The sequence below is a fragment of the Peromyscus californicus genome, unplaced genomic scaffold (assembly GCF_007827085.1).
Source record: "Peromyscus californicus insignis strain IS unplaced genomic scaffold, ASM782708v3 Scaffold_11__1_contigs__length_118956290, whole genome shotgun sequence".
Lineage (NCBI taxonomy): Eukaryota > Metazoa > Chordata > Mammalia > Rodentia > Cricetidae > Peromyscus > Peromyscus californicus.
Window position 1 is genome coordinate 82,868,309 of NW_026294402.1, and position 25,754 is coordinate 82,894,062.

The 25,754-nt window shown below is 37.9% G+C and overlaps 1 protein-coding gene across 3 annotated transcripts in view; it reads right to left on the bottom strand.

Moving 5' to 3' along the window:
* The window catches only part of Snx14 (sorting nexin 14), a 67,437-nt gene that overhangs the window by 765 nt on the left and 40,918 nt on the right, over nt 1-25,754 (bottom strand). Inside the window, exons 13-28 of one of the 3 annotated variants that reach the window (XM_052716181.1) lie at nt 25,478-25,633; nt 24,246-24,370; nt 24,016-24,074; nt 22,766-22,792; nt 20,519-20,651; nt 16,267-16,468; nt 14,077-14,160; nt 13,581-13,681; nt 11,787-11,898; nt 8,781-8,821; nt 8,551-8,670; nt 5,056-5,179; nt 4,665-4,829; nt 4,405-4,500; nt 2,904-2,995; nt 2,269-2,325 (exon numbers count right to left, since the gene is read on the bottom strand). In XM_052716181.1, coding sequence (XP_052572141.1) covers nt 2,269-2,325; nt 2,904-2,995; nt 4,405-4,500; nt 4,665-4,829; nt 5,056-5,179; nt 8,551-8,670; nt 8,781-8,821; nt 11,787-11,898; nt 13,581-13,681; nt 14,077-14,160; nt 16,267-16,468; nt 20,519-20,651; nt 22,766-22,792; nt 24,016-24,074; nt 24,246-24,370; nt 25,478-25,633 — 1,694 coding nt within the window. The remainder of the gene's footprint in view (nt 1-2,268; nt 2,326-2,903; nt 2,996-4,404; nt 4,501-4,664; nt 4,830-5,055; nt 5,180-8,550; nt 8,671-8,780; nt 8,822-11,786; nt 11,899-13,580; nt 13,682-14,076; nt 14,161-16,266; nt 16,469-20,518; nt 20,652-22,765; nt 22,793-24,015; nt 24,075-24,245; nt 24,371-25,477; nt 25,634-25,754) is intronic. The other 2 variants (XM_052716188.1, XM_052716197.1) reach the window with 2 other exon arrangements.

Genomic DNA, 25,754 nt, shown 5'->3' on the forward strand with positions numbered 1-25,754 from the left:
AGCACTGTATTTGTAACCACAGCTCCTAAGAAGACAGAGACAGGAGGACAGCTATGACTTCTTGACTTCCACATGTACATACACTCACACAGACACAGACATACACCCCCCGCCCCCCACAAGTATATATATACATAAATACATACATCTTTAGAAATAAGAAATGGTTATAAGACCCTACTTATAAGGATGCCGCACTTTGGCTATAGTACATAGAGAACTCAATCTGGAACTGACTGGGAAACTTCCTCCCTGCTGGCTAGGTTTCAAAGTTCCAAAGGGTCCTAGACAGGCTACCAGGGAAGAGAAACAGCCAACAAGTGCTGGACCTTGCATGCTATGAACCTGCCAGCCAAGCCATGCCCTGAGTACAAGAGCAGTGTGACTGTTATGGGGCTAAAACCTTTTTCTGATCGGATCTGAGGCTGCTCCACAGCATCGAATTCATGCCTGATGCTGTAAATCTGGTCAATAACCAATGGCTGGAACAGTCATAAGCCTTAGGAGGGAGCCGAGTATGGCTGCTAAAAGTCTTGTTATCGAAGCACCTTCTAAACACGTGTATTCACACCCATAGATTAGCGCTGCTCTCAGCCTTAGTCAGAGAAACGGCCTTTTGCCATGGACAGCAGTTAGTGAAGACTCCTAACTGGTCAAAGTGCTGAAGATATGTGACTGGGAGTGTTCAGCTCTAACGGGACACTTATATCAACTCCCATATCCCAAGGCAAAGGAAACATCTAGGAAGAAAGGAGGGGAAGAATCCTAGAGCTTGAAGATGGGGAACAGTACTGTGAAATGCTGGTACCCTCATGAACTCACAGTAACTGGGGGTTCCTGCACAAGATTAAGACAGTCATACATAAGGCCCTAGGTTCAATCCCTAGCATCTCAAAAAGGAAAAAAGGGGGTGGGGGTTGCACTAGAACAAGACAGCTCAGTAGTAAGAGCATTGCTACCAAATCTAACAACCGGAATTCAACCTGATAACCCACACAGTGGAAAGAGAACCAACCCTGAAAGCTGTCCTGTGAATGTCACACTTGCACTGTGGTGTGTTTATATATATTACACATGAGTGTACCCCCCCCCCCACACATCAATTAATCAATCTATCAACACATAAAAAAAAAAACCAGTCAAAATTTCAGGATGCATATAGGAGGGAGTGAAGAGCCCCACTTCTGAGCAACCATTGGCCATTGACAGCTGTTAAGAGGAGTCATCCATGACAGTTGTATAGCTTGGTCTGTTTGTGGGACCCCTAGCAGCGGAATCAGGACCTGTCCCTGGTACATGAGCTAGCTTTGGAACCTATTCCCCATGCAGGGATGCCTCAGCCCAGCCTTGATGTGTGAAGCAGGGGGAGGAGCTTGACCTTGCCTCACCATGATATGCCATGCTTTGCTGACTCCCATGGGAGGCCTGCCCCTTTATGAACAGAGGAGGAGTGGGTGGGGTAGGGTGGAGGTGGATGACAGCAAGGAGGTGGAGAGAGGGAACAGGAAGAGAGGAGGGAGGGAAAACTGTGGTTGGTATGTAAAATAAATGAAAAAATTTAATGAAAAAAGAGGAGTCATCCTCTTTACGAGTGGCCCCAGGGAGGCTGCCCATGCTCCACTGGGTGATGCCCCCACACCACGCACACATGGGCAGCATAATTGGACTCAATGGGTTATTTTAAAAGAAATAAAATTGGGAGGCAGACGTGTTGAGAGGGGGTCCAGAGGGAGTTAGGGGATTAAAGGACAGAAGGCTAAATGCATGGTATACATGTATGAAATGTTAAAAGAATAAACTGTTAAATTACATTTTTAAAAAGCTCAACCTCCTCAAGATTAAATATAGTAATAACACCATGGACTACCTCTACTTCATTTTGTGTTCTTGGATTCACTGATCCATGTTCAAAAACCAGTGAAGTCGCTGATTTATACGGCAGACAATGTTACAGGTGATCATCTGAACAGCTAGGTCCATTGAATGCTAAGATCAGTGACATCTTCAGCTGAGAGCACAGTAAAGGGCCCTTACCTGCTTATAACTAGGAAAAGGGGACATCAAGGCAGAGACTGTTCAGCTTCTGCTACCCCAAATCCACTCTACCTTTGGACATGTTGGCTAAGGACAATACAAAAAGCCACTTGTCTCAGGTTGTTCAGCTGTCAAATGACTGCAGTCACAATGGCTTCCTTAAATTCTGTGTCTCTAATTAAATGTCCAAACACCACTCAGAGAAGAACAAATAAATTACTGCTTTCCAGTTACCTTATTTAGCTCTGGAAACAGTTCCTGTATCACAATGTCCAGCAAAACATAGGTCAGCTGCAGCACGAAAACATGTAATAAAATGTAAGGTATTAGACAGTAAAAATGACAAGCACAAAATCCAGGACTGTGGTAATCGCTAAGTGAGAGGGCAGGGAACGCAATGGCAACATAAAGCATAAAATATAACTAACACCCACCAATAATGCTCTACCCTTAAAAGCATGGTAGAGACCTTTGTGAATAAAAAAAAAACTGACACTATTATATTTCACCCATAATTATGTAAATTGTTTTGAACAAGTTTTAAATAAACAAGCAGAACATTGAAATTATATTAAAATTTCAACAAAATATACAGGGACTATATATATAAAAATGTTAGCTGGTTATTCTATGACTTGAATTACCAAAATTTAAATGTTTACTTCATGTCATAAATTTTCTATACATTCAAAATTTTCTACTAAGAAGATACATTAACTTTAATACTACATGTTGCAAAGAAAGACAGCCTGCAAAAACAGTATATATGGATTTTCCTATCTGAACGCTTAGATTACATAGACTTGATTTTGTATAGTGACTCATGCACCTTGTTGCTCAGCAAACCACACCAACGCTAGCCTACTTACCTGCTTGTTGAGCACTGGCTGCTGCAAGCCGTCAAACAGAAGCCTGATGCTTTCGTACTTGGTTTCTTCACCAATACACTTGACTATCAGATCTAAACAAGAAAGCCACATGTGAAACAGTTCATAATGTCATCACTAGCTGCCTCTTAAAGTAAAATGCCTCCTCTGTTCACAGACACCATGTAAAAGCTGTCAGTCAGTATTTCTCAAACCAGCTTTTGCAAGAAGCTCCTAGAAACAAGTTTTATGGTCATGTCAAAAAAATGTAGTTGTCATTAATCCTTTTGGAAGTTTACAATGCACAGGTCGTACTGCAGCATATAAATCAACTACCACTAAGTGATAAAAAGAGACTTAAAATTATACATATTTTATTACACATTAGGGTAAAGCAAACCAATTTTTTAAGATTTATTTTTTCCTGTTTTTTGTTTGTTTGTTTATTCAGTTATTTATTTATTTATTTTAGTAAAACCAAAACATATTCTAAGCCACAGTCATCCTAGGGTTCCCCCTGCCATATAGCCTCCCTGGTTCTGTTAGAACAAGATTTACTTTTAATTATATGTACAGTTTGTGTTTGTGAGGAAAGATGTGCAAATGAGTGTCAGTGCCCACAAAGGCCGGAAGAGGGCATTAGAGTTTCTGGAACTGGTGTTAGTTGTAAACTACTTAATGTTCTCTGCTAGGATAGTATGTTACGCCGTGCCCACCCCCGCCCCCCACCCCCATCCCACCAGGCCCCTCAGCCCTGAGACAGAGTTTCTCTGTGTAATAGCCCTGGCTGAATCAGAACCTACTCTGTGGAACAAGCTGGCCTCCAACTCAGAGAGGCACCTGCTTCTGCCTCCCGAGTCCTGGGATTCATAGTGTGAGCTATAATGTGTCCAACTGTACACTAAATTGTACTCTTAACTACTGAGCCGTCTCTCCAGCCCCCAAGCAAAAGAATTTAAACTGCAATGATGTTTGTGCATTTGTGTACACACATATAGAAATACACAGAACAATGACTATAACCAGATGTGGACACCTGTAACTTCGTCATTTGGGAAGCAAAGGTAGGAAGAGGAATGCAAATGAGGCCAGTCTGTTCTACACAGCAAGTTCCATAGGAAGCCAGCCACATAACAGACCCTGTTTCAGAAAAACAAAAACTAACCAAACAAACAAAAGACCCCGATTATTGTGTGAGCAGAAATAACCTTGTCTTAAATTTTAGGGGTGAGCCAAATATGGCAGCTCAGACGTATAAATTCTAGTACTCAAAAGACTGAAGCAAGAGAACTGTTGCAAGTTAGAAGCCAGCCTGGGCTCCTACTGGAGAGTCTAACTCAAACAAACAAAATACTAGTGATATCAACAAAAGAACAAATTGCATTTATGAATGGCTAACTATTTCTAAGATTAAAAACTCATCATAACTACTAGTTTCAATAATCACATTGCAACTTCAGAGGGGTGCTGATCTATATGAAATTGAGTTATTTAAGCATTATACCTGGAATGTAATTCATCATTTCTTCAAAAGTCTGTTTTGCTCCTTTTTGCTTATCTTGGAGGGACCGAGGTTCAGTATTTTCACAAAATATAGCATCTGAAAATGAGTACAAGAAAATTATACAATTATTCTCCAATTTATACACAGTATTTCCTAATAGAAACTTTAGTTAAAACAAACCAACAAAACACCCTTTACTTTTTTAGCTCTAACTAAAATCACAAGCACACAACACGAAGAAAGACGGCTCAGATGCGAACCTCGGAGAAGCGTTATGAGGGAAACGAGCCGGTGCTCCTGAAAGAGCTGCTCGAGCTTGCACTGCAGGTAGTAGTCAGTGTACATCTCCAGTGTGTTCTTGAAGAGGATTCGAGTGCCCATCAAAAGATGATGGAGCCAATCTGGAACTTGAAAAACTACTCGTCCTGAGGAAAACCAATTGAGAATCAACTGAGATGGCTGTTGCTCAAGATGATAAATGCATACAAGCAACAGAGGTCAGTTTTACTCACAATCACTAGTAACTTTTACATGTTCAAGGCCAATGTATCAAATCTGTGAAAGGAGTGTCTTTTACAAAGCTAAGGTAGGGCTGTTATGTGCATCAGGAGGCAGATTAATGACGAACAACTCAGAGCAGTTAGACCTTACCTACATACATCAGGTAATCATAGACTCCATCCACAGTCATCACCTCCATGAAGTAGTTCTGATTTTGCTTTCGCTCTGTAGTCTCAGCACGGTTTGCATTATTCTTAAACAGATCATTGAAAAGCTGAAGTAAAAATTGAAATAATAAAGCGATGTACAATTTATTGCACCTACTGATATAATCACTAAAGGTAAAAGAACAAAAATGGCATTAAGAAAGTTTAAAATCTGTTTTCAAAGTTTCACATTTGTAATCAAAGCTACAATAAAAACATATACTCCTCTCAAACTATTACATAAAAGAGTAGATTCACTTTTGACATGAGTTAATTCATTATCCATAAAGAATTTTTTTTCTTTCCTCTGTGCATGAGCGCGTGCGCGCGCGCATGTGTGTGTGTGTGTGTGTGTGTGTGTGTGTGTGTGTGCACGCACGCACGCACGCGCTTGCTTCCCTTTTTTGGTTGTTTGCTTTGTGGTGCTTGGTTGTTCTAAACCTAGAGCTTCATGCAAGCAAGGCAAGTGCTCTACCACTAAGCAATATCCCTGCCCCCTCATTTTTACTGTTAATTTTTCAGAAGGATGCAGAGATAGGGCTAAGCTATATAGCCCCAGACTGGCTCCCCCTTGGCCTCCCAGGAGTGAGGTTTTACAGGAATGCACCACAAGAGCTGCCTCCCCTCCTTTGTGTTATGGATGTTAGTGTTTTGCATTTGGTCTCACTCTTAGCCCGAACTGGCCTGGAATCCAGCATGAAACTCAGGCTGACTCAAACTGTTTTGTTTTGTTTTTCAAGACAGGGTTTCTCTGTATAGCCCTGGCTGCCCTGGAACTTGCTCCGTAGACCAGGCTGGCCTCGAACTGACAGAGATCCACTTTTCTCTGCCTCCCAAGTTCTGGGATTAAAGGCATGGTCCACTACCACCTAGCAGACCTCAAACTCTTGGCAGTTTTCCTGCCTCGGCCACCTAAGATGCTCTCCTTCGTTTACATAAATCCAAAGAAACAAACTAATTCGTAATGGTGTGTAAACATATTACCAACAGCTAATTTTAAACTAGTATGATTTAAAGATCACAAATTGCTCACAAATACGCAGATATAAAAGTTCACCTTTATACAAAGTTCATTTGTGCACTATTATTCAAACCCAAAACAGTTTAATTAATACAGGGAAAAACTGTTCTGGGGATCGACTTAGTTGGACAAGTACTTGTCTAGCATGCATGAAGCCTTGAGTTCTATCCACAGTGTTGTGTGGTGCATGCCTAGACTCCCAGCACTCAGGAGGTAAATGCAGAAGGGCAGTTTAAGGTCATCTGCTGGCTACACAGTGAAGGCAAAGCCAGCCTAGACCACATTAGATCCTACCCCAAAAAGACAAAGCAGTCCTACTGATCAAATCTTATGACAAGCAATGACTCTGTGGGCAGTAACAATCTAATATATGTTAGGTAATTCATTTTAACAAAGTCATTGTTTTCTTCATTTATGCAACTATCCAACAAACATTAAGTTCTATGAGCCAAAGATCATACAAAGAGCAGTAAGTGCAAAAGAGAACAGAAACTGAACATCTAATAGAAACAGATCAAGAAATACGCAAACTAAAGTCAGGCCTGGTGGCACACACACCTTAAATGTCAGTACTTGGGAGGCAGAGGCAGTTGGATATCTGTGAGTTAGAGGCCAGCTAGGACTACACAGTGTACCCTCCCCGGGGGTGAGGGAGGAGATGAAGATAAGAGAAATAGAGCAGCGGCTACCATAGAGGAAAGTGTATTTAACCGTACCTGAAGATGAATCTTCCCTCACCCACCTACATTTTTAAGTCTAATTTTTCATTAGAAAACACAGAAAGTCTGAACAGAAAGGGAGAAAATCCAGCCCCCTATAATCCTAACTACTGTGCTTGCTGTATATCCCTGTCTAGTGTCTGAACAGATCCGTAATCATTCGGATTCAAGAGAGCATTCCCTGGAGTTGCGTACTTAGCTCAGTGGTGGAGTACTTTCCTAGCATGCATAGTGCTGTGAGTTTGGTCTCCAGTTTAAAAAAAAATTAAGAAAAAAAAAAAAACCCAAAAAGATCAAAAAATGTTTTTCTACTTTCTTCACTGAGTTAAGTATCCATATTGTGCTTTGTATATTTTCACTAATATGATTTATCTGCCGATAACATTCTTTAAGATAATTAATCAGGCCTGTAATGCTAGAATTCATTTCTAAATGTCCCTTCTATAGGAAAATTTTAGCAGGTATCTTTACATATTATAGGCTTTTCTGTTAATTTACTTTCTTCTATGAGGTCAAAGAGTATAAACACATGACGACCTATCGTTATATAATACCAAAATTTCTTATCCTAAAGACTGAGCCCATTCACAAGCCACCAGTAAAGAAAATTTCCAGTAATGACCACTTGCCTCAACTTTGCAAATGTGCCCTCTGTGTATGAAAATTCGCACTCCAGTATACTTCCTCTTTCCTTATGCTTCCCCCTGGACAATGCTCTGTGATGCTGCCCATCAGACAGCTAATATTCCAACACTCACAAGTATGCTAGAATGAAGGCCACCTAAAGGAGAAGCTCCGAAAACTTCAGCTGTTTTTGAGTTTCAACATGAAGGTGTATTCCCAATCCAGGAGAGAAGTGGAGATTACCAGACAGGTGGTGTGCACTTGTACCTGTCTGCATCTGTCTCTAGGGAGCCACAACTCTCAAGAACGGGGCTGAGAACAACTTTAAGCGATGGCTGAGGAGAGGAAAAAAGTGAGGCTCATGTTTTAATTTCTCCTCTTGAACATGTTTTTCCCTATAGCCTTTAATGGAATTTCTACATTCAATACAGGTGAAGATTGGGGGGGGGGGGGGGTCAAGTGTTTTGTCTGAACTGTCTGCAGAAAACAGTGAACCATTATTGAAAACAATAGCAGACTTGGAGGGAACAGTTTTTAATTCTAAAAGTAAGCAACACAACTCTTTCAAAAGTCTGGATGGCTGGGTGGTGGTGCACGCCTTTAATCCCTGCACTCGGAGGCAGAGCCAGGCGGATATCTGTGAGTTCGAGGCCAGCCTGGTCTACAGAGCAAGTTCCAGGACAGGCACCAAAACTACACAAAGAAACCCTACTTCTAAAAAAACTAAAAAGTCTAGATGGGTTTAAACAGCAGACAGATGAAAAATAAACAGGCTGCAGATGGATCAGGATAAACAGAGACACAAACAGTGGGAACGAAGGGGACAGAACACGGGAGAGCACTGGACGACGATACTGGAAACAGAATGAGAATTGCATCCGTGCTGAAGGGAGACAGTGAAGGAATGGAAAAGGCATGGCTGCAGAGAGAATAGCCGAGAATTTTTCAAAACCAGTAAGAACACCAAGACTGAAAAGGCACAACCCGAGCCGTCCCTTGCAGCGTCTCCTGCACAGCCCCTCCCCCACAGCTGTCTTCGGCATTACTTACTGCCTCTTTACACAATATGCAGTACCTTCTTGTTGTTTTCCGAAGTGGGGCTGAGAATAGTCAGTTCTGGTCTACTCGGTTTAGGTTTTGGGGATTCACAAGAATTAATGAAACTCATGATGAATGGTTCCAAATGCTGACCTTTCTGTGGTGACAGAGGAGATAAGCACTTTTAATATCACAGAAGCCACTACAATTCATCAGTAATTAAGAACATCATCATCATTTATAAATATACATAAATTGGTAATTCACCTCTTTCATTAGTTTTCCAGGAACAGACTTTATAATTTTCCCTGTAATTAAAAATAAAATATTAATTTTATGAAAATATAACATAACTGTTTAATTGTTTACATGAATATTTCACTAGGTAGTTTTAAACAGTAAATAGTCAGATAAAAAGCCAAGGCTGTATAATCTATTTATAATTTATCATTTCACATTTCAACATAAATTTATAATAAAGGTGATACCCCAAACTATTTCACAGATACATTGGGATTTAATGTAAAAATAAGTCGTGAAGACATACTAGAGATGCAAGAAGCTCACTGCTGGTAAATGTTAGTGTACAGCAAGGAGATGAGAACATAATCCTCTACTTTGATGTCTAGTTGACCTAATGTTTATTCATTTGCTCACTCATTCATTTACTCCTTCCCCCGTCTCCCGTCCTTTTTTGTCTTTGGTGCTGGAACCAAACCTAGGACCTTTACATGTCAGGCAAATGGTCTACCATTAGCTTCATGCTTTGCCCAGAAAAATTTTATAAAGATGTTTCAACAGGACTGGAGAATTGGCTTAGTGATTAAGAGAGCTTGTTGCTCTTCTGAGGACCTGAGTTTGGTTCTCAGTCCAAGGTGAGCAGCTCACAGTTGCCTTTAACTTCAGCTCGAGGGGATCTGATTGCCTTTTCTTGATTCCATGGGCACCTACACAAAACATGGCATGCACACACACACACAAACACACACCTATACACACAAATTCAAAAAAGTTTTTAAAATGCTTTCAAAACATTTTAAACAATGATGACTATATCATACTTAAACATACACAAAAGCTAGTCAAATATATAAGAATGTTTTGAGAAATATTTAAGCTACTGGAATAGTTGATATTCTAAATTTTTAAAATTTTCCATTCTAGACAGGCATGGCACATACCCATCACTCCCAGCAACTGTGGCAGGAGGCTCAAGAGTTCAAGGACATCCAAGACTATGTAGTAAGACCCTTTCTCCAAAACAAGGAGAGGAAAAAAAAAAAAAAAAAAACCTATGCTTTCCCAAATTATTTATTGTTTATATCTCCTGGTTCCCTTATCAAAAATACTAAGCATCTGAAGACTTTATCAAGCATTTAAAAAATAACATACAAATTAATCTAAATTTCCAAATACAACTTAAATTTCTTTAAAATTTGGAAGGCATAACAATCCTAAGAAACAACAACAAAGACTTTTTTTATGACAGAGAAACTATCCAATCCTCTCACAGCCTACTACCAAATCACTAGTCCATCTGTCTGTCTACTGGCTTCTTCTGCCCTGGAAAACTGGATTCTTAAACTCAGTAAGTGCAAAACTGTTCTAAAATGATCAAAAATCACAAAAAGCAACACATGCATTCAGTTGTTTATATTTTTTCACCTCCTGTCAAACCTAATAGGAAACCAGGTTAAGTTAACTCTATTTCCTAAATACCAAATACAACCAAGTATAAAAAGGTCCTCACGATTTCTCCTGAGAAGAAGGCTACACATCACAAATGCTTTAAATCAACTAAATATGTTCATATAGAGGTTTAAAGGGAAGCTGGTTCAGTTCTACTTAAACCTGTATCTTAAAAGACATTCTGAGAAACACTGGATTTGTCATATATTGGCTTCAACAATTTTATACAAATATTTCTAGCAAGTTAGTTTAGCTAATTTGAACTTTACATAAAAGAAATGTTGTAGCCAAGCAGTGGTGGTGCACATATTTAATCCCAGCATTTGGGGGAGGCAGAGGCAGGTGGATTTCTATGAGTTCGAGGCTAGTCTGGTCTACAAAGTGAGTTCCAGAACAGCCAGGACTATTACACAGAGAAACCCTGTTGTGAAAAATAAAAAAAAGAAAAGAAAAAAGTTGTATTTATTGATTTTCATGTGTGCTTTGTGTCTTTCATTTGACATGTGCTTTGTTTTGAGATGGGGCTCAAACCCAGGGCCTCATGCATGTGGAACAGGCAAATCCCAATGTCACACTTCTAAGACTCATCCACACTGTTGCAAGTTACTTCAAGCCACAGGCATTCATTTCTATAGAACTCAACATTAAGACTCTATAGTTTGGGGCTGGAGAGATGGCTCAGTGGTTAAGAGCACTGGCTGTTCTTCAGAGGACACAGGTTCAGTTCCCAGCACCCACATGGTGGCTCACAACTCTCTGTAGCTCCAGTTCCAGAGGATCCAACATCCTCACACAGAGCTACATGTAGACAAAACACCAATGTGCATGAAATAAAATTAAATAAATTGAAATATATATATATATATTTAAAAGACTCTACAGTTTATCTGTCCATTCTTTCGATAATGAATTTTCATGCTGTTTCTAGCTTGAACTATGATCACAATCTGGCTATAAACCTTCTCAAACACAGATATAAGATCCTCAACAGTAAATAAATGAAAAGAAATTATATAACTTGAAGTTAGAGGGGGGGAAAGGCCCAGATGAGTCTCTATATCAAACATCAAAAGCTATGGTATTTTTAAAGAAATTTTATTAAAGTTACTCATATGAGTGATGACTAAGTATATTCACATCTGCTGGAAACACACTATCACTTATTTTTCTTATATGTATACCTAAGGATAGGGATACATCCTTAGAAATTTGCTGCTAGGTGATTTTGTTGCACAAACTTCAAAGAGTGCCCTTACACAAACTTATGACAGCTATAAGTCACCAGGTGACATAATTTAAAGGACCACTGTCATTTATGCAGTCTGTCATTGAGTAAAGCACTGTTGTGCAATACATAACCTTATTTAAATATACAAATAAATGCAAGGATATTACTGGCTAATAGTTTTCTGGATAAAACAAGTGGTTAGAAGTGACTAGTAAAATAATCAGGATAACATATCTCTAACTTCAAAAGAAGTTCTTTGGACTTTATCACACGGCCATCCATACTTTCAAAACCATTTTTCTACACTAGTCTGAAAACATTGTTTTTACACATATATATATTTTCAAATGACTTACCAAGATTTACATCTGGAAGTATCTTATCAAGAAACTGTGTTTCTCCACCATTAGGGGACAGAAAGTCTGCCAGAAGTTGACTGTTACTCAGTTCCGGATGCTGCAGAAGTTTCTTCAATAAACAGAACAGAGGAGGGAAACAGATCAGAAACACAGAAGCATAATCAAACTGGTCTAAAATGATTGTAAACAAACAAAGAGCAAGAAACCTTAAGTCATCAAAATATATTTCCTATTTAACCAAATGACTTTTAAGCTGATTATATTATTCACTGAAATAATTTACATTGCTTATGTATATATTTTTGTAAATGATTACAGTGTTTGTGTAACACAATGTACATATACTGAGAAACATGGGAAGTCAATTCTGAGTGGTGACTGGTAGGGAGCTGATCCTACCAGCTCTTACAAAACTTACAAACTGTATAATAAAAAAGACTAAGTAATAAAGCGAGAAGGACAATTCCCAAGCTGAGAAAGTTAAGCATCAAATCAAACAGAGTTCAACATTCTTAGAATACATTTAATTTTTTTATACTAAAAGGTTTTCTTTTTAAGTCTTTCATATTAAGATTTTAATTAGCATAAAACCAATTAAAGCCCTCTCCAAGAAGTAGCTATTATTTTATTGGTCATTAATTTTAAAAAAATACTGAGGATCAGGGATATAGATCAGTGGTAAAGTGCTTAGCTGGCATGCGCAAGACCCTAAGTTTGATTCCCAGTATCACAAAACAACAATACAAACAGTATATATATGAGATTTTTTCCCCCCTGAGACAGGGTCTCACTTTGTAGCTCTCTCTGGCTGTCCTGGAACTCACTCTGTAGACCAGGCTAGCCTCAAACTCACCAAGATCTAACTGCCTCTGCCTTACAAGTGCTAGCATTAAAGGTGTGGACCACCATGCCCAGCCAAAAGTTCATTTTAAAATCCACATAGAAAAAGGTATGTTGGGCTGGAGAAATGGCTCAGAGGTTAAGAGCACTAGCACTTCCAGAGGTCCTGAGTTCAATTCCCAGCAATCACAATCATCTATAATAAGATCTAGTGCCCTCTTCTGGAGTGCAGGCAGAACACTGTATATATAATATGTAAATCTTTAAAAAAAAAAAAAAGAAAGAAAGAAAAGAAAAAGGTATGTTTTAATTCTGTGGACAGGTATTACAGAGCAAAGCATGCATGGTGAACAAGAGACATCTGCATATCCATGTTTACTGTGATACTACTCACAATAGCCAAGTTTCAGAATCAGACCAAGATACTTACACATCAACAACAGGTCATGGATAAGCAAATGTATTATGTATGCACACTGCTGTTTCATTCAGTCACAACGAACAAAGTGATGTAATTTACCAGAAAAATGAATGGAACTGGAATCATCATGTCAAGCAAATAAGCAAGTCTCAGAAAGATAAACATCATATATTTCCTCCCATAAGATTCTAGATTTTTTTTTTAAAAAAAGATATAAAAGTGGAAGAGGGCTATTTAGGAAGAGGAAGGCAACCAGCTGGAGGTGGGGAAGGCGGAAAAGAGAACAAAGGGTTAGGAGGGAAGTGAATATGATCGAAATACATCATCCACACATATGGAAACGGCATAATAAAAACATTATTTTGTACAATGAATATATGCAAATAAAAATGTGAAGAAATAAATGAGGAAAACAGGAAAAAAGCACATGCACATAAGAGAAGAGAAACACACTGGAGTTATTGATGTCTCAAATCCAGCACGTGAGGTGGTGCCGCAGCAACACACGGAGCATGGGCGCTGGTGCTTACCTGAAGGTATTCCTGAAACTCCTCTCTCTTCGACTTTAAGAACTCATAGTTTTTGGGACCAATGATCCTTTTGGATGGAAGCTGAGCATCAGGAAATGTGCCTGAAATTGGTGCATAAAGTTCTTACTATTTTGGCTAGTTGAAACTACTATGAAAATTCGGGTTCACAATACTGCCTTGTAGAGATACGACATTATGTTTGAATAATCTTCACACAATCAGAGTTAGATAGCACTTTTTCCAATCACAAACAGCTGCTTTTAAACTTTTATCACTAAAAAAAGTTAATGTGCACTATAAAAACTTAAAATATAGACAAGGAAAAAAAGCAAAAAACCAACATTCTTATTTTCAACAGAACTACATACAACTGTCAACATCAACTTACTACTTAAAGTAAAATTTTACTTAAAGTAAAAAAAAAAAAATCTGGTACAAGACCTTTCAAGAAGGCCAATCGCAGAATTATAATGTTTTATATAAGAAAGCAACATACCATGAAATTCTGTTAGTTTTGATTCAAGTACATAGAATTCAAGGTATCTTCTATAGACAGACCAATGTTCAGGCTCATGTCCAACTGTAAGTTAAAAATAAGCAATTTTACAACCTACTACAAAAAGTGAAACATTAATAAAACTAAAATGGGGGGCATTACATTACAGTCTTTATTTTAGTTATCCCATTATCATATTCCATCCCACATTTTAATTCTAAATTTTCTAGAAGAAACTGATAGATTTCATTTTTAGAATATGACACGCAAACAGATGGTTTTCAGTAAGGGAATCACAAAGCGGGTAGAAACTTTCAAAAGTGTGCAATTACTATCTTTAAAATTTACAAAAGTATTGATTTTTGTATGTTTGTCTGTATACACATGTATGCCATGCCATAGCACACATGTACAAGTCAGGGGACAACTTGTGGGAGTCGGTTCTTTTTCCACCATGTGAGTCCCAGAGCAGTAAGTAAATCAGGTTGCCTGGCAAGTACCTTCTTTTATTCAGAGTCATTTCACTAGCCCATAAAATCCGAGAATTGTATTTTCCTGCCCCAAAAAAGAAATCAATGTAACAAATGATGAAAATGATATATACTTTTCTCCTTCGGAGGTCATGCTTCCTAAAGGCACATTATATGGACAGCAAGGCTCTGTGATGTTGATGACTATAGTTATTTTTAGGTTATATTTATAGTTTACATTTTAATTATTAAGCCAAACTTTTAAAAATAGAGCACAAAAAATTTAAATGTTTGTTCAGAAAATCAGTAACAAAAACATTTGACCAATAAAAATGAGGCCTGAAGGAGAGCTCAGACTCCAGGAAGGGTAATGATTTCACGATGTACTTCCTCAGCAGGACCAACAGCAGCTACCATAGAATCAGCATTGCCTCTGCCTGGATGGGTAAGTCCTGCCTGCTACACAGTCATCATAGCAGACATCACAGTCAGCTACTCAGAACAATCTGCTCCTCATTTTATGCTCTGTGTTCCTAAAGTAAGATTAGTTTCTGAAAATATTTTTTGAAAATTCAGTAAGGGAAATGATAAGCACTGGCCTTCATTGCTACTCAGTTAACTAGTCTGAAAACCCCTTAACTAGTCTGTCACTCCCTCACCTCACAGATGCTTCCCCCTTCCTAAGCTTTACTTTAAGTTTCTATTGTCAGTCCCAAAATGTACAGGACTTTGTGTTCCCTGTAGACTGAATGCCCCACCTGCTCAACAAAGCTGAGTGGCGAGGATTATTCTGCTGTCAGTGCTGCTCAGTTCTCAATTACAATCCACACCTGAGTCAGCCAAAGGAGAGATACAGCAAAACAAGAAGACGTTCGGTAAAGTTGTGTTTGATCATAGTTCATCCAATTCTACTTCGCCTTTAACAAAAAAAGGGGGGGGGGGATGTGGGGAAGGGAAAAACATGATCAAAATACACTGTATGAAAAAAATGTAATTAAAAAATGGTTAAAATGAAAAAGAAATGGGAAAAGGGAATGTTGTTTGAACTGGTATAATACAAGGGCTGGAGAGATAGCTTAGTACAACCAAGCTTGATAGCTAGGATCCACATGGTAGAAAGAAAACCACTGTCCACAAGTGGCCTCTGTGGTGATATATTGTGTACTCTAATAAAGCCTCACTGCATATAAATTAATGTAGTAAGTCGGTGTAATACTTAGTAGAGTGGCAAATGCATTCATGATAGCGAACTAAGTACAATGCTGAGGATGACAGCAACAAAACCAGTCAAAAGAGGCCCGGAGAAGTGGCTCGGGGGCTAAGCACTGGCTGCTCTTCCGGAGGACCAGGTTTGGTTCCCAGCACTCACCGGGTGGTTCACAACCACCTGTAACTCCAGTTCCAGAACTGCAGATACCAGGCACATATATATATATATAAACATACAGCCAAAACTCTCACACACATAAGGTAAAAAAGAAATAATCTTTAAAAACAAAACAGTAGAAGACCATTACATAAGATTCCTTGGGCTCTGAGGTAACTCAGTGTTGGCTGAATAAATTAGTTAACTGGGAACAAGTAACCTAGGGAACACTAAGCTTTCCTTCCGTTTTCGTTCTGGACACTTATAATCACATTCAATAGTTACAAATAGCGACAAGTTTACACTCTGTAAAGACAGACTTGTGGGCATCTTAGGAAGACTCAGAAATCTTACCTGCTCGTCTATCGTTTCTTTCAACATCAATACAAAACACAGGAATTCTCTCCTTCTTCTCCTTCCTTTCGGAGGAGGGATCCTCAAAGAAGTCAACATACGGAATGCTGATCTTCCAGGCAGCAAGGTTTCGGGGAGTGTGAGGTGTGCTCACAGCTTCCACTGGAGAATCATCTTCCAGTACCACAATACCTTCCTCAATCTGCAGAAAGTTAGCAGGTAAACTTCATGTTCCTAACATATTGATTTATTTAGAGACAGGGTTTCTCTGTGTAGCTTTGGAGCCTTTCCTGGAACTTACTCTGTAGCACAGGGTGGCCTCTAACTCAAGAGATCCGCCTGCCTCTGCCTCCCAAGTGCTGGGATTAAAAGCATGTGCCATCACCGCCCAGCCTAATTTTATTTTTTTAACTGAAGAAACTAGGCGATATAGAATTTTCTAAGAAAGTAAAGATAAACAGTTAAACTTTTTGTTTTGTTTTGTTTTTCTAGACAGGGTTTCTGTGTGGCCCTGGCTGTCCTAGAACTCACTCTGTAGCCCAGGCGGGCCTCAAACTCATAGAGATCCACCTGCCTCTGCCTCCCGAATGCTCGGATTAAAAGTGTGCACCACTACCCAGCAAAAAGTTAAACTTAACAAGTTACTAGCATCAACCCCATGCTTCATGATATCATCTATAGGTCAAAGTATAAAAAAAAATAGAGAATAGACATTTTAGATTATGGGAAATAGATAAATGATGAAAATATAAAAAGTTCCAGAGGCTAGAGAGATGGCTCAGTGGTTAAGAGCAATGGCTGCTCTTCCAGAGGATCCCAGCACCCACATGGCAGCTCACAACTGTCAGTAATTCCAGTTCCAGGCGACCTGACACCCATAGCAAAACACCAATGCACATTAAAAGAAAATTTTTTAAAAGTTCAACCTTGGTTAATAAAAATTATTATGCTCATATCTTTCATTTTCAGAGTATAAATTTTCATAAATGGCATCACCGCCATTGATGTAGTTGACACAAATAAGCTGGATCTGTGGCACATATCAGCATAGTCTTTCTGAACTTGGCAATATATTTCTACAATGAGTCATTAAACAGTCTTGAATAAGACTGAAAACATTCTTACTTCAACTAATTTTTTTAAACTGAAAAGGTAGTCTAAATATATTCACAGTAGCATAAAGAATGTACAATTCAAAAGAAGATCTAAAAAGGATCTACTTCTATAGAATTAGACTTTTGTTTGTTTTGAGATTGGGTTTTTCTGTGTGGAGAGACCCTGGCTGTCCTGCAACTGGCCTGTAGACCAGGATGATCTTGAACTCACACAGATACACCTGACTCTGCCTCCTATGTGCTGGGATTAAAGGCATGTGCCACCATACCTGGTAAATTTAGATTTCTTACCTCTTTGCTTCTAAAATCATAAACATCTATAATTTCATTTAATATCTAAAAACAAAATAATTCTTTTAAAAAAAATGATCATCTATAAGCATAGTTCTTTTAAATCCTTCTGAGTCTCTGGGCACCTAGACATCTCTTAGTCACGTTAAAGGAGACAATTACTATAAATAACATATCATCTTATTTATGTATTTGCTTTTTGAGACAGAGTCTCTTGCTATACAGCCCACACTGGCTTTGAACTGAACATCCTCCTGCTTCAGCTTTGTAGACGCCGAGATTTCAGGTGGGGACCACCATACTCAAGCAAATGTTAATAAAGTAAACTAAGTAATTTTTGTTTTATTTTAAAAAAGATTCCCTCTAAGAAGGGTGTGGGGAATAAGGAAGACAGGGAGAAAAGGCTAGCTGAGGTTCTCTACTTACTTAAGAAATAATAATGTTTCCTATGTTTACCTTTCCTATATGTACTTAACTGTCAACTTATTAATGGGCATATTAGGTTCCAGAAATTTATTTGTAAATTAGCTCTGAACTTGAACAGAAGCATATTTTCAGATGCTTTTTGAGATAAGGTCTCATTTCAGCTCTGGCTGGCCTTGAACACATGATTCTCCTGCCTCAGAGAGTCATAATCTTATACACCAGGTTTTCATCCCTGAGCCAGTTACCACAGTGATGTGACCCTATCTCTTGTATCCACAGAGCTATGAGCCCTGATGGTACTGTGCTATACAGTGTGCAAAGTGCTTACTATACACCAGGCATCGTTCTTAGTGCTTCAGGCAGACTGCTTCTTTAACTCTCCTAATTATACCCCATGTACAACAGATAGCATGGTCCCGATTTCACTCTGTAAGGGAAGGAAATCACAATAAAATCGGGCAATTTGCCTAAACTCACATAGCAAGTAGGAACCACTGCCAAATATCATTTCAACTTTTCAAATCACACACCAGGGAGATTGTCAATTCCTAGAAAACAATTCTCAAGGTCCCACAGCTCCTAACTGGCACGGTATTAGTATGGGCTGTGATAAAGCAGCAGTACAACCTGCTCGGTGTCTTCCAAACGCTGGTAGCATCGTCCTTAGCACTTGTGCTCTTTAGAAACAAGATGACTACGCTCACTAACAACTACTTCAAATAACCAGGAGAGAACACTGTGAATGTTTCCAAAATTAAAAACGATAAGTAGGAGTTAGATCTACCAACTACCCTGACCTCATCGTTATTCATTGCATATATGGATCATATATACATATTTATTTACTATACTCTATACCGTATTATACTACATACCATATGGAAAATTACCATGTATTATTCAAAATAATAATATCAAAATTCAAAGTAATAATAATAGTAACAGTAGCAAGGTCACAAAGTGAGAAAATTTAAAAATAAATAAATAAATGGTGAGAAAAGACTCAGGTCTATTGGTAGTTCATGTAAAGGTTAATGGACATAAAGCAAATTTAAAAGATAAATGTGAAGTTGTCTGTGTAAAGAACAGAAGGAAAGGACCATCAAGTAGGACTGCATGTGCAAAGGCACAGAAAGGCCCAATAGCATGGTGAGCAAAATGCACATACACACAAATAAGGAATCTTACCAAACAGGTCTAGCATGAGGCCTGAGAGCCTACATGGATAAGTTCCACAGTCTAAGCAATGGGAATTGAGGCTTCCAATAACACAAACACTCCTGAAGCATATGGTTGGAAAGAGATAACATCAGGATTGAAACAAAAGCCCAATGAAAAGATGATATAGGGCTAGGAAGATGACTCATTCCATAAACTGCTTGCCTTGCCAACAAAAAGGATCAAGTTAAATCTTCAGAACAGACATGGAAAAGCTATGAGCTGGATGTGGTGGCGTATGCTTTTAAGCCCAGCATTCAGGAGACTGAGGCAATATCAGCCTGGCTTTACATAGTGAGCCCCAGGCAAGCCAGGGCTACATAGTGAGACAAAACCTGATTTATTTATCTACTTGTTTGGTTTTGGTTTGGTTTGAAGCAGGGTCTCACTATGTATCTCTAGCTGTCCTGGAACTCACTATGTAGACTCAGAGATCTGCCAGCCTCTGCCTTGCAAGTACTTGGATTAAATGTATGTACCACTATTCCCAGCTAATAGACCCTGTTAAAAAAAAAAAAAAAGCTGTGCACAGTAGTGCAGTAGACCCCATAGTAGTTCCCACACCAAGGAGGTAGACATTGGCAGGTCCTTGGCTCTCAATGGCATGCTAGCCTAACGTACTTGAGCTCTAAGCCAGTGAGAAACGCTCTCTCAATACATAAATAAATAAATAAGGTCAGCAAGATGCCTTAGTAAGTAAAGGTGCTTGCTGCTAAGCCTAGTGACCTAGTTCAATCCCCAGGGCCTACACGGTAGAAGGAGAGAACTGACTCCTTCCAAGTTGTCCCCTGAATTTCACATGTACACACATTCTCTCTCTGAAAAGAAAAAAAAAAAGAGGCACATCATGCCAGATGAATGGTACCTTACTTAGTCCTCTGGCCTCCACATACATGTGCACACACACACACACCTGCACACATACAAACATACATACACAAGCACACACAAAAAGTAGTAAACTGTTTGACTACCAGAAATGCCTAGGCTTATTTTCCTTAATGATAACTCGGGTCTAAGAAAAAAATTGTAATGGGATAAGTACAATGAAACTACAAAACTAATAAAAAAAATTAACATTTATATATAAAGGAAGTCTGAAAGAAAGGGAAAATAAGTCACCCCACATTTAATGCTACATTAAGCACGAAACTGTAGATATAGCAAGTTGAATTTTTTTTAATTAAAGAATTTTCACTTACAAAGTCATCTTCACCTTCAGCCAAACCATAATTGGGCAACATAGCTCCCTCCATTGTAGTACTCTTGAATACTCCTTTAATTTTGCTACCTATTCTGCTGATTCCAAATGATTCTCCTCTTTTTTGTGTGCTTCTAAATATTAAACAAAAACACATCAGGTACATAGTAAATCATTGGCATCTACTATACTATACACAATAGCAAAGAAAAAGCAAATTAGCTTTGAAATGGTAAATTAGAGAAAGATAAACAGTGTTTGGAGTTTTCAGTCATTAAGTCTCAACATCCAGAAGCCAAAATTGTCAGAACATTTAAATTCTTTGTTTGAATGAGATAAAATTTACTAACTAACATTTGAAATGTAGTTAATGCTAACTTCAAAACATTAACTGAACTAAAAGTTTTGAAAGAATGATAGCCCCCTAGTGGTATATAGTTCTCATTGCCACAAGAATTTTGTCAAAACATACACATGTATGAACCTGCCAAACAATTTTTTAAAAACTGTACGTCCATTTAGAATAATGATTCTCAACCTGTAGGTCATGACCCTTTTGGAGTAGCCTATCAGATGTTTACATTATGATTCATAACAGTAGCAAAATTACACTTATGAAGTAGCAATGAAAACATTTTATGGTTGGGGGTCACTACAACATGAGAAGTGTATTAAAGGATCACAGCATTAGGCAGGTTGAGAACCACTGATTTAGAAGAACTGAATCACTAAAATAAGAATGCAACATAAAAATATAAAACTATGATCTTCTCATTACATTTTTTAGATGAAACTTAATGAAAAACAATTTACCTCTATGGCAAATGCTCAACTAAGTTCAATTTTATAATCTGGGATTCCAGAAGGAATTAGGTATAAAACAAATGTACTTAACTTCAAAGTAACACAAATTAAAAAAAAAAAAAAAAAAAAAAAAGACGAGGGCTGAAGAGATGCCTCAGTGCACAGGCTGCTTTTCCAGAGGTCCTGAGTTCAATTCCCAGCACCCACATGGTGGCTCACAGCCATCTGTAATGGGATCTGATGCCCTCTTCTGGCCTGCAGGCATACATACGGATAGAGCACTCACACCAAAAAAAGAGGGAAAGGCTAGCAATGATGGAAGGAAAAGCAGGCATAGCTCCAAGGAAGCAACTAGCTCTGCCATAAACATGAAATACTATTTCTACAATATTTTCAAAAGTGAATTTCCAAAAGCAGAAATAGCTAGAAAGAAAAAAGGGGGAAAAAAACCTAAAAGCAGCAAAAAATGATCCATTAGAGCCAAATGTTCCACATTTCAGGAAAGCAAATTATAAATTGTATCTAACTTAAAACATGCATAGTACCACCAGAGACCCAACTACAGAGACTGCTGTTAAATCTGCCCATTTGTTTAGAATACTCAACTCAATGGAAGCTATTATTCCTATAAGCACAATGTATCCACTACATTTGATATTAGAGAGATCAAAGAACACTGATCAAGTTTCAAATGTACCATGTTTACTGTGACAAGATTATTTCATGCATTGTCTTTGGAACAAACCAAACTTATCTTAAAGCTAGAAAACTATTAGTTAGTAGTGAACAGTACTAGAAGCAAACTAGACTACTTTTCTCTAAAGAAGCGTGCAGTTAAGTGTTTTAAAAAATAACAGTTTTAGACATTGTGAGCTCTGATGACAGGACTATTGCCATATGAAAATGTAAATGGCGAAAAAAATACTAAAATTTCTAGACCCTAGGCAGGCTATTCCAGGCTCTAGAGATTATAAAACAATACAGGTTTTGAACTGTGACATATTTTTAAAGGTCTAATTTGTGGTTATGACTAGATCCACAGAAACATCATTATATTTATTTGGGGCAGGAAGAGAAAAAATAAAACCCACAAGTCTTTAAACCCAAATAATTACAAAAATTGTTCAGCAAAATCAGCAACCCTCCTTACCCCCAAAGGGAGTCAACAACTTTGAAAAGTAAGATACTGGTAATTAAATAATAAAATATCTTAATAATATTAGGCCATTTTACTTTATAATTATGTTATTTCAAAAATATTTCTAGAACCAAAGTAGAGATCCACTTTAAAAATTTATCCTAAATAATTTATATAAAGGCAGGGACAACACAGTGATTCATATTTTTCCTTTTTAGATGCACCTAGGTTGCTTGGGGTAAAACTTTCTATATTAAAACAGATAATTTATACTGAAAAAAAAAAAATCACATGCTCAAGACTTACCGGAAATCATCCAAACTTAGGCTACCTCTGCAATATCAGATATGTGAGATTATATGAGGAGGAGAGAGAGAAAGCCCAGATATTAAATAGGTTTCACTTTAGAATATAAAATCAAATTTAAAAAGCTTAAAAGTTATACAAGTGGATAGCATCCACCCTTGCAAAAGGAAGAAATCCTATGAATAACACAATGTAGGTGAGAAAGAACAGTGCATGGCTGTTTGGGTGTATGTGATCTAGATTACTAATGATCTTGAAAACACTATGTCAGGAAATAACTCATCATTTTCTTCTCCTTAGGCATCCCATTTGACACAGCAGAAAATATGTAAAGACTAAGCTAGCAAACGGCAGCTCAGATTCTTTAATGCAGAATGGTGTCTATGTTAGATGTACTCATACATGCTTCTTAACATACCTTTATTTAGGCGGAAGTAAAAAAGAGTGCTTTTCCAAGCATGCTGTCTCATACCTACACCTATAATCCTAGCACTGTCACAAGTTTGAGGCTAGCCTAGACTATGCAGTGAGCTCCTATCTCATATAAACCACAAAATGTCTGGGGGCTAAGGATGTCAGTGGTAATATTGTTGCCTAATATTTATGATGCCCTGGATTCAATCCCAAACAAATAAACAAAAACCCACAACTTTTTAAAGAATACTTGAAGCTAAAAAGTAAACAAAATATTCCTAGAGTTATGCTTTGAATACATAATAAAGTAGGTCAGAATTAGCTATGTGCACTACAGTTTTACTTTTAAAATACAAGTAAACAAACCAAAAAATTAAAGATTACTTTTTATACTGTAAGTCATTTAACAGCAACTTTTCCAGGCCACTCTAAATTTTCAAATTAAGAATATTAGCAAACTCTTCTACTGATTCTATTTAGGTAAATGAATCTGTAAGTATCACAGAAGGAGTCTTCTTAAGTGTGATAGTTAACATTAAAGTCGGGTGAATATAAAAAAAAAAAAACCCAACATACTTTAAATGGCTGTATTAGTATCTGTATTTTCATCCTGCCGTTTTTATATTTTAAAACTAGATAAGGATGTGCTAAAGATATCGGATGCTCTTAAAAAGGCAAAGAAAGCTTCCCCCACTGAAGCTGAAGCCTTTGACTTACATTTCTCTAGCAGGTGGATTTCATTCAGAAAAACAGTTGATAAAGACTATAATGCTATCACAGAATGATCAGCAACAGCAAGTCAAAATCAGTAGACACCCAGAGTTAAGTATGCCTACCTGTTGAACTTGGAATTGCGTGTTGGCGATTCTGCACCTCTTAAAAGTTGCCTGAAATACTTCAAAACAATAAATACAAATTAGGATTAACTAAACCAGTATTTGACATTGAAATATACCTGTTTACCTTACTTCATTTTGTTTTAATTTTGCTACTTAATGATTACTTATCTAATGCTATCAGAGCCACTATGAAGTATAGAAAGTCCTCTATTGAAAGCCTGACTTACCTCATCACTGTGGCAGAACATAGGGGTAAACACATTCTCCAAGAGGGAAAGAACATGTTCATATGCTTCAAAAAGACATCTCATGGTTTGCAGTTTCACAACATCTATGTATGGGCCTTCAGCAACTATTCAAAAAAAATTAATTGTACAAATTATTTCTGAATAACAGAAATGCAATATATTCATTTAAAATCCATTAGTAAAACAAATGTACAAATTATGTTTTATAGAAACACCACCAGAAGAAATCTTACTAGAATGAGAGATGAGAATAACCTACCTCCGGTGCTGACAAACATTAGTTACATGAGTTGTTTTGTTTTATGAGTTTTTTTAAATGACAGGATCTTACTAGGCAGCCAGACAATAGTGGAACTTGTAGTACAGGCTGTCCCAGAAACTGATCTTCCTGCCTCCATCTCCAAGTGCTAGGATTACAGACCTGCACCTCCAGGCCTGCCTCAGTTATGCAAATAGCCAACACTCCTCTTCTCAAAGCTTTCATCTTATCAGTGAAATAAGTATGGAAAAACAGAATTCTTTAAACTAAGAAAGCTAATAAAAGATCTCTAGTATTTAAAGAAAAATAGCAACTTAAGCTGCCCATATAGCTTCTATAGCTGTTAGACTAAGTAAAGAATACACGAAGAGTACATACTGCTCTTGCACAGGACTGGAGTTCAGTTCCCAGAACCCTCGTTGGGTAGCTCACAACAACCTGTGACTCAAGTGCCAGAGGGAACTGAAGCCTCTGCCCTCCAAGGGCACCTGTTCTCGCACACACACGCACACACACACACACACACGAAAATAATAAAAAGGACCAGGTGTGGACCTAGGCTTTTAATCCCAGCACCAGCGAAATAGAGGCCAACTTGGTATGTAAAGCAAGTTCCAGGCTAGCCAGGGATATACATAGTGAGAGAAACTTCCCTCAAATAAGTAAATGTATAAATACATCTTTTTTAAGAATAGAAAAAAATGCCAGGCAGTGGTGGCACACGTCTTTAATCTTAGCACTCGGGAGGCAGAGGCAGGCGGATCTCTGTGAGTTTGAGGCCAGCCGGGTCTACAGAGTTATCCAGGACAGGCACCAAAACTACACAGAGAAACCCTGTCTCAAAAAAACCAACCAACCAAACAAATAAACAAACAAAAATGGAAAAAAATACATGAAGAAAACAGCAAACTGGAAAGATCTAGAATATCCACTCTGTCATTTTTTTACTTACTTCTTTGAATCTCTTCTACAATGAAGGGATCAAATCTAATTTTGTCAATACTTTCATCCAAGCAATATGTTTTATAAATCTTCTGCAATTCCTCATGTAGAGATAGCATTTCATCATTTGATAACTCTGGTCGCAAAATTCTATCATTAAATTCCTCTAACAAATCAAAGAAAGATTAAGAAAAAAGTTACTTTATTATAAATGCTTTCATGAAAACTTCATATTCTTATTCTAACTAAAACCAGCAAATACAATCAAATTAATTAATTTAAGCTTT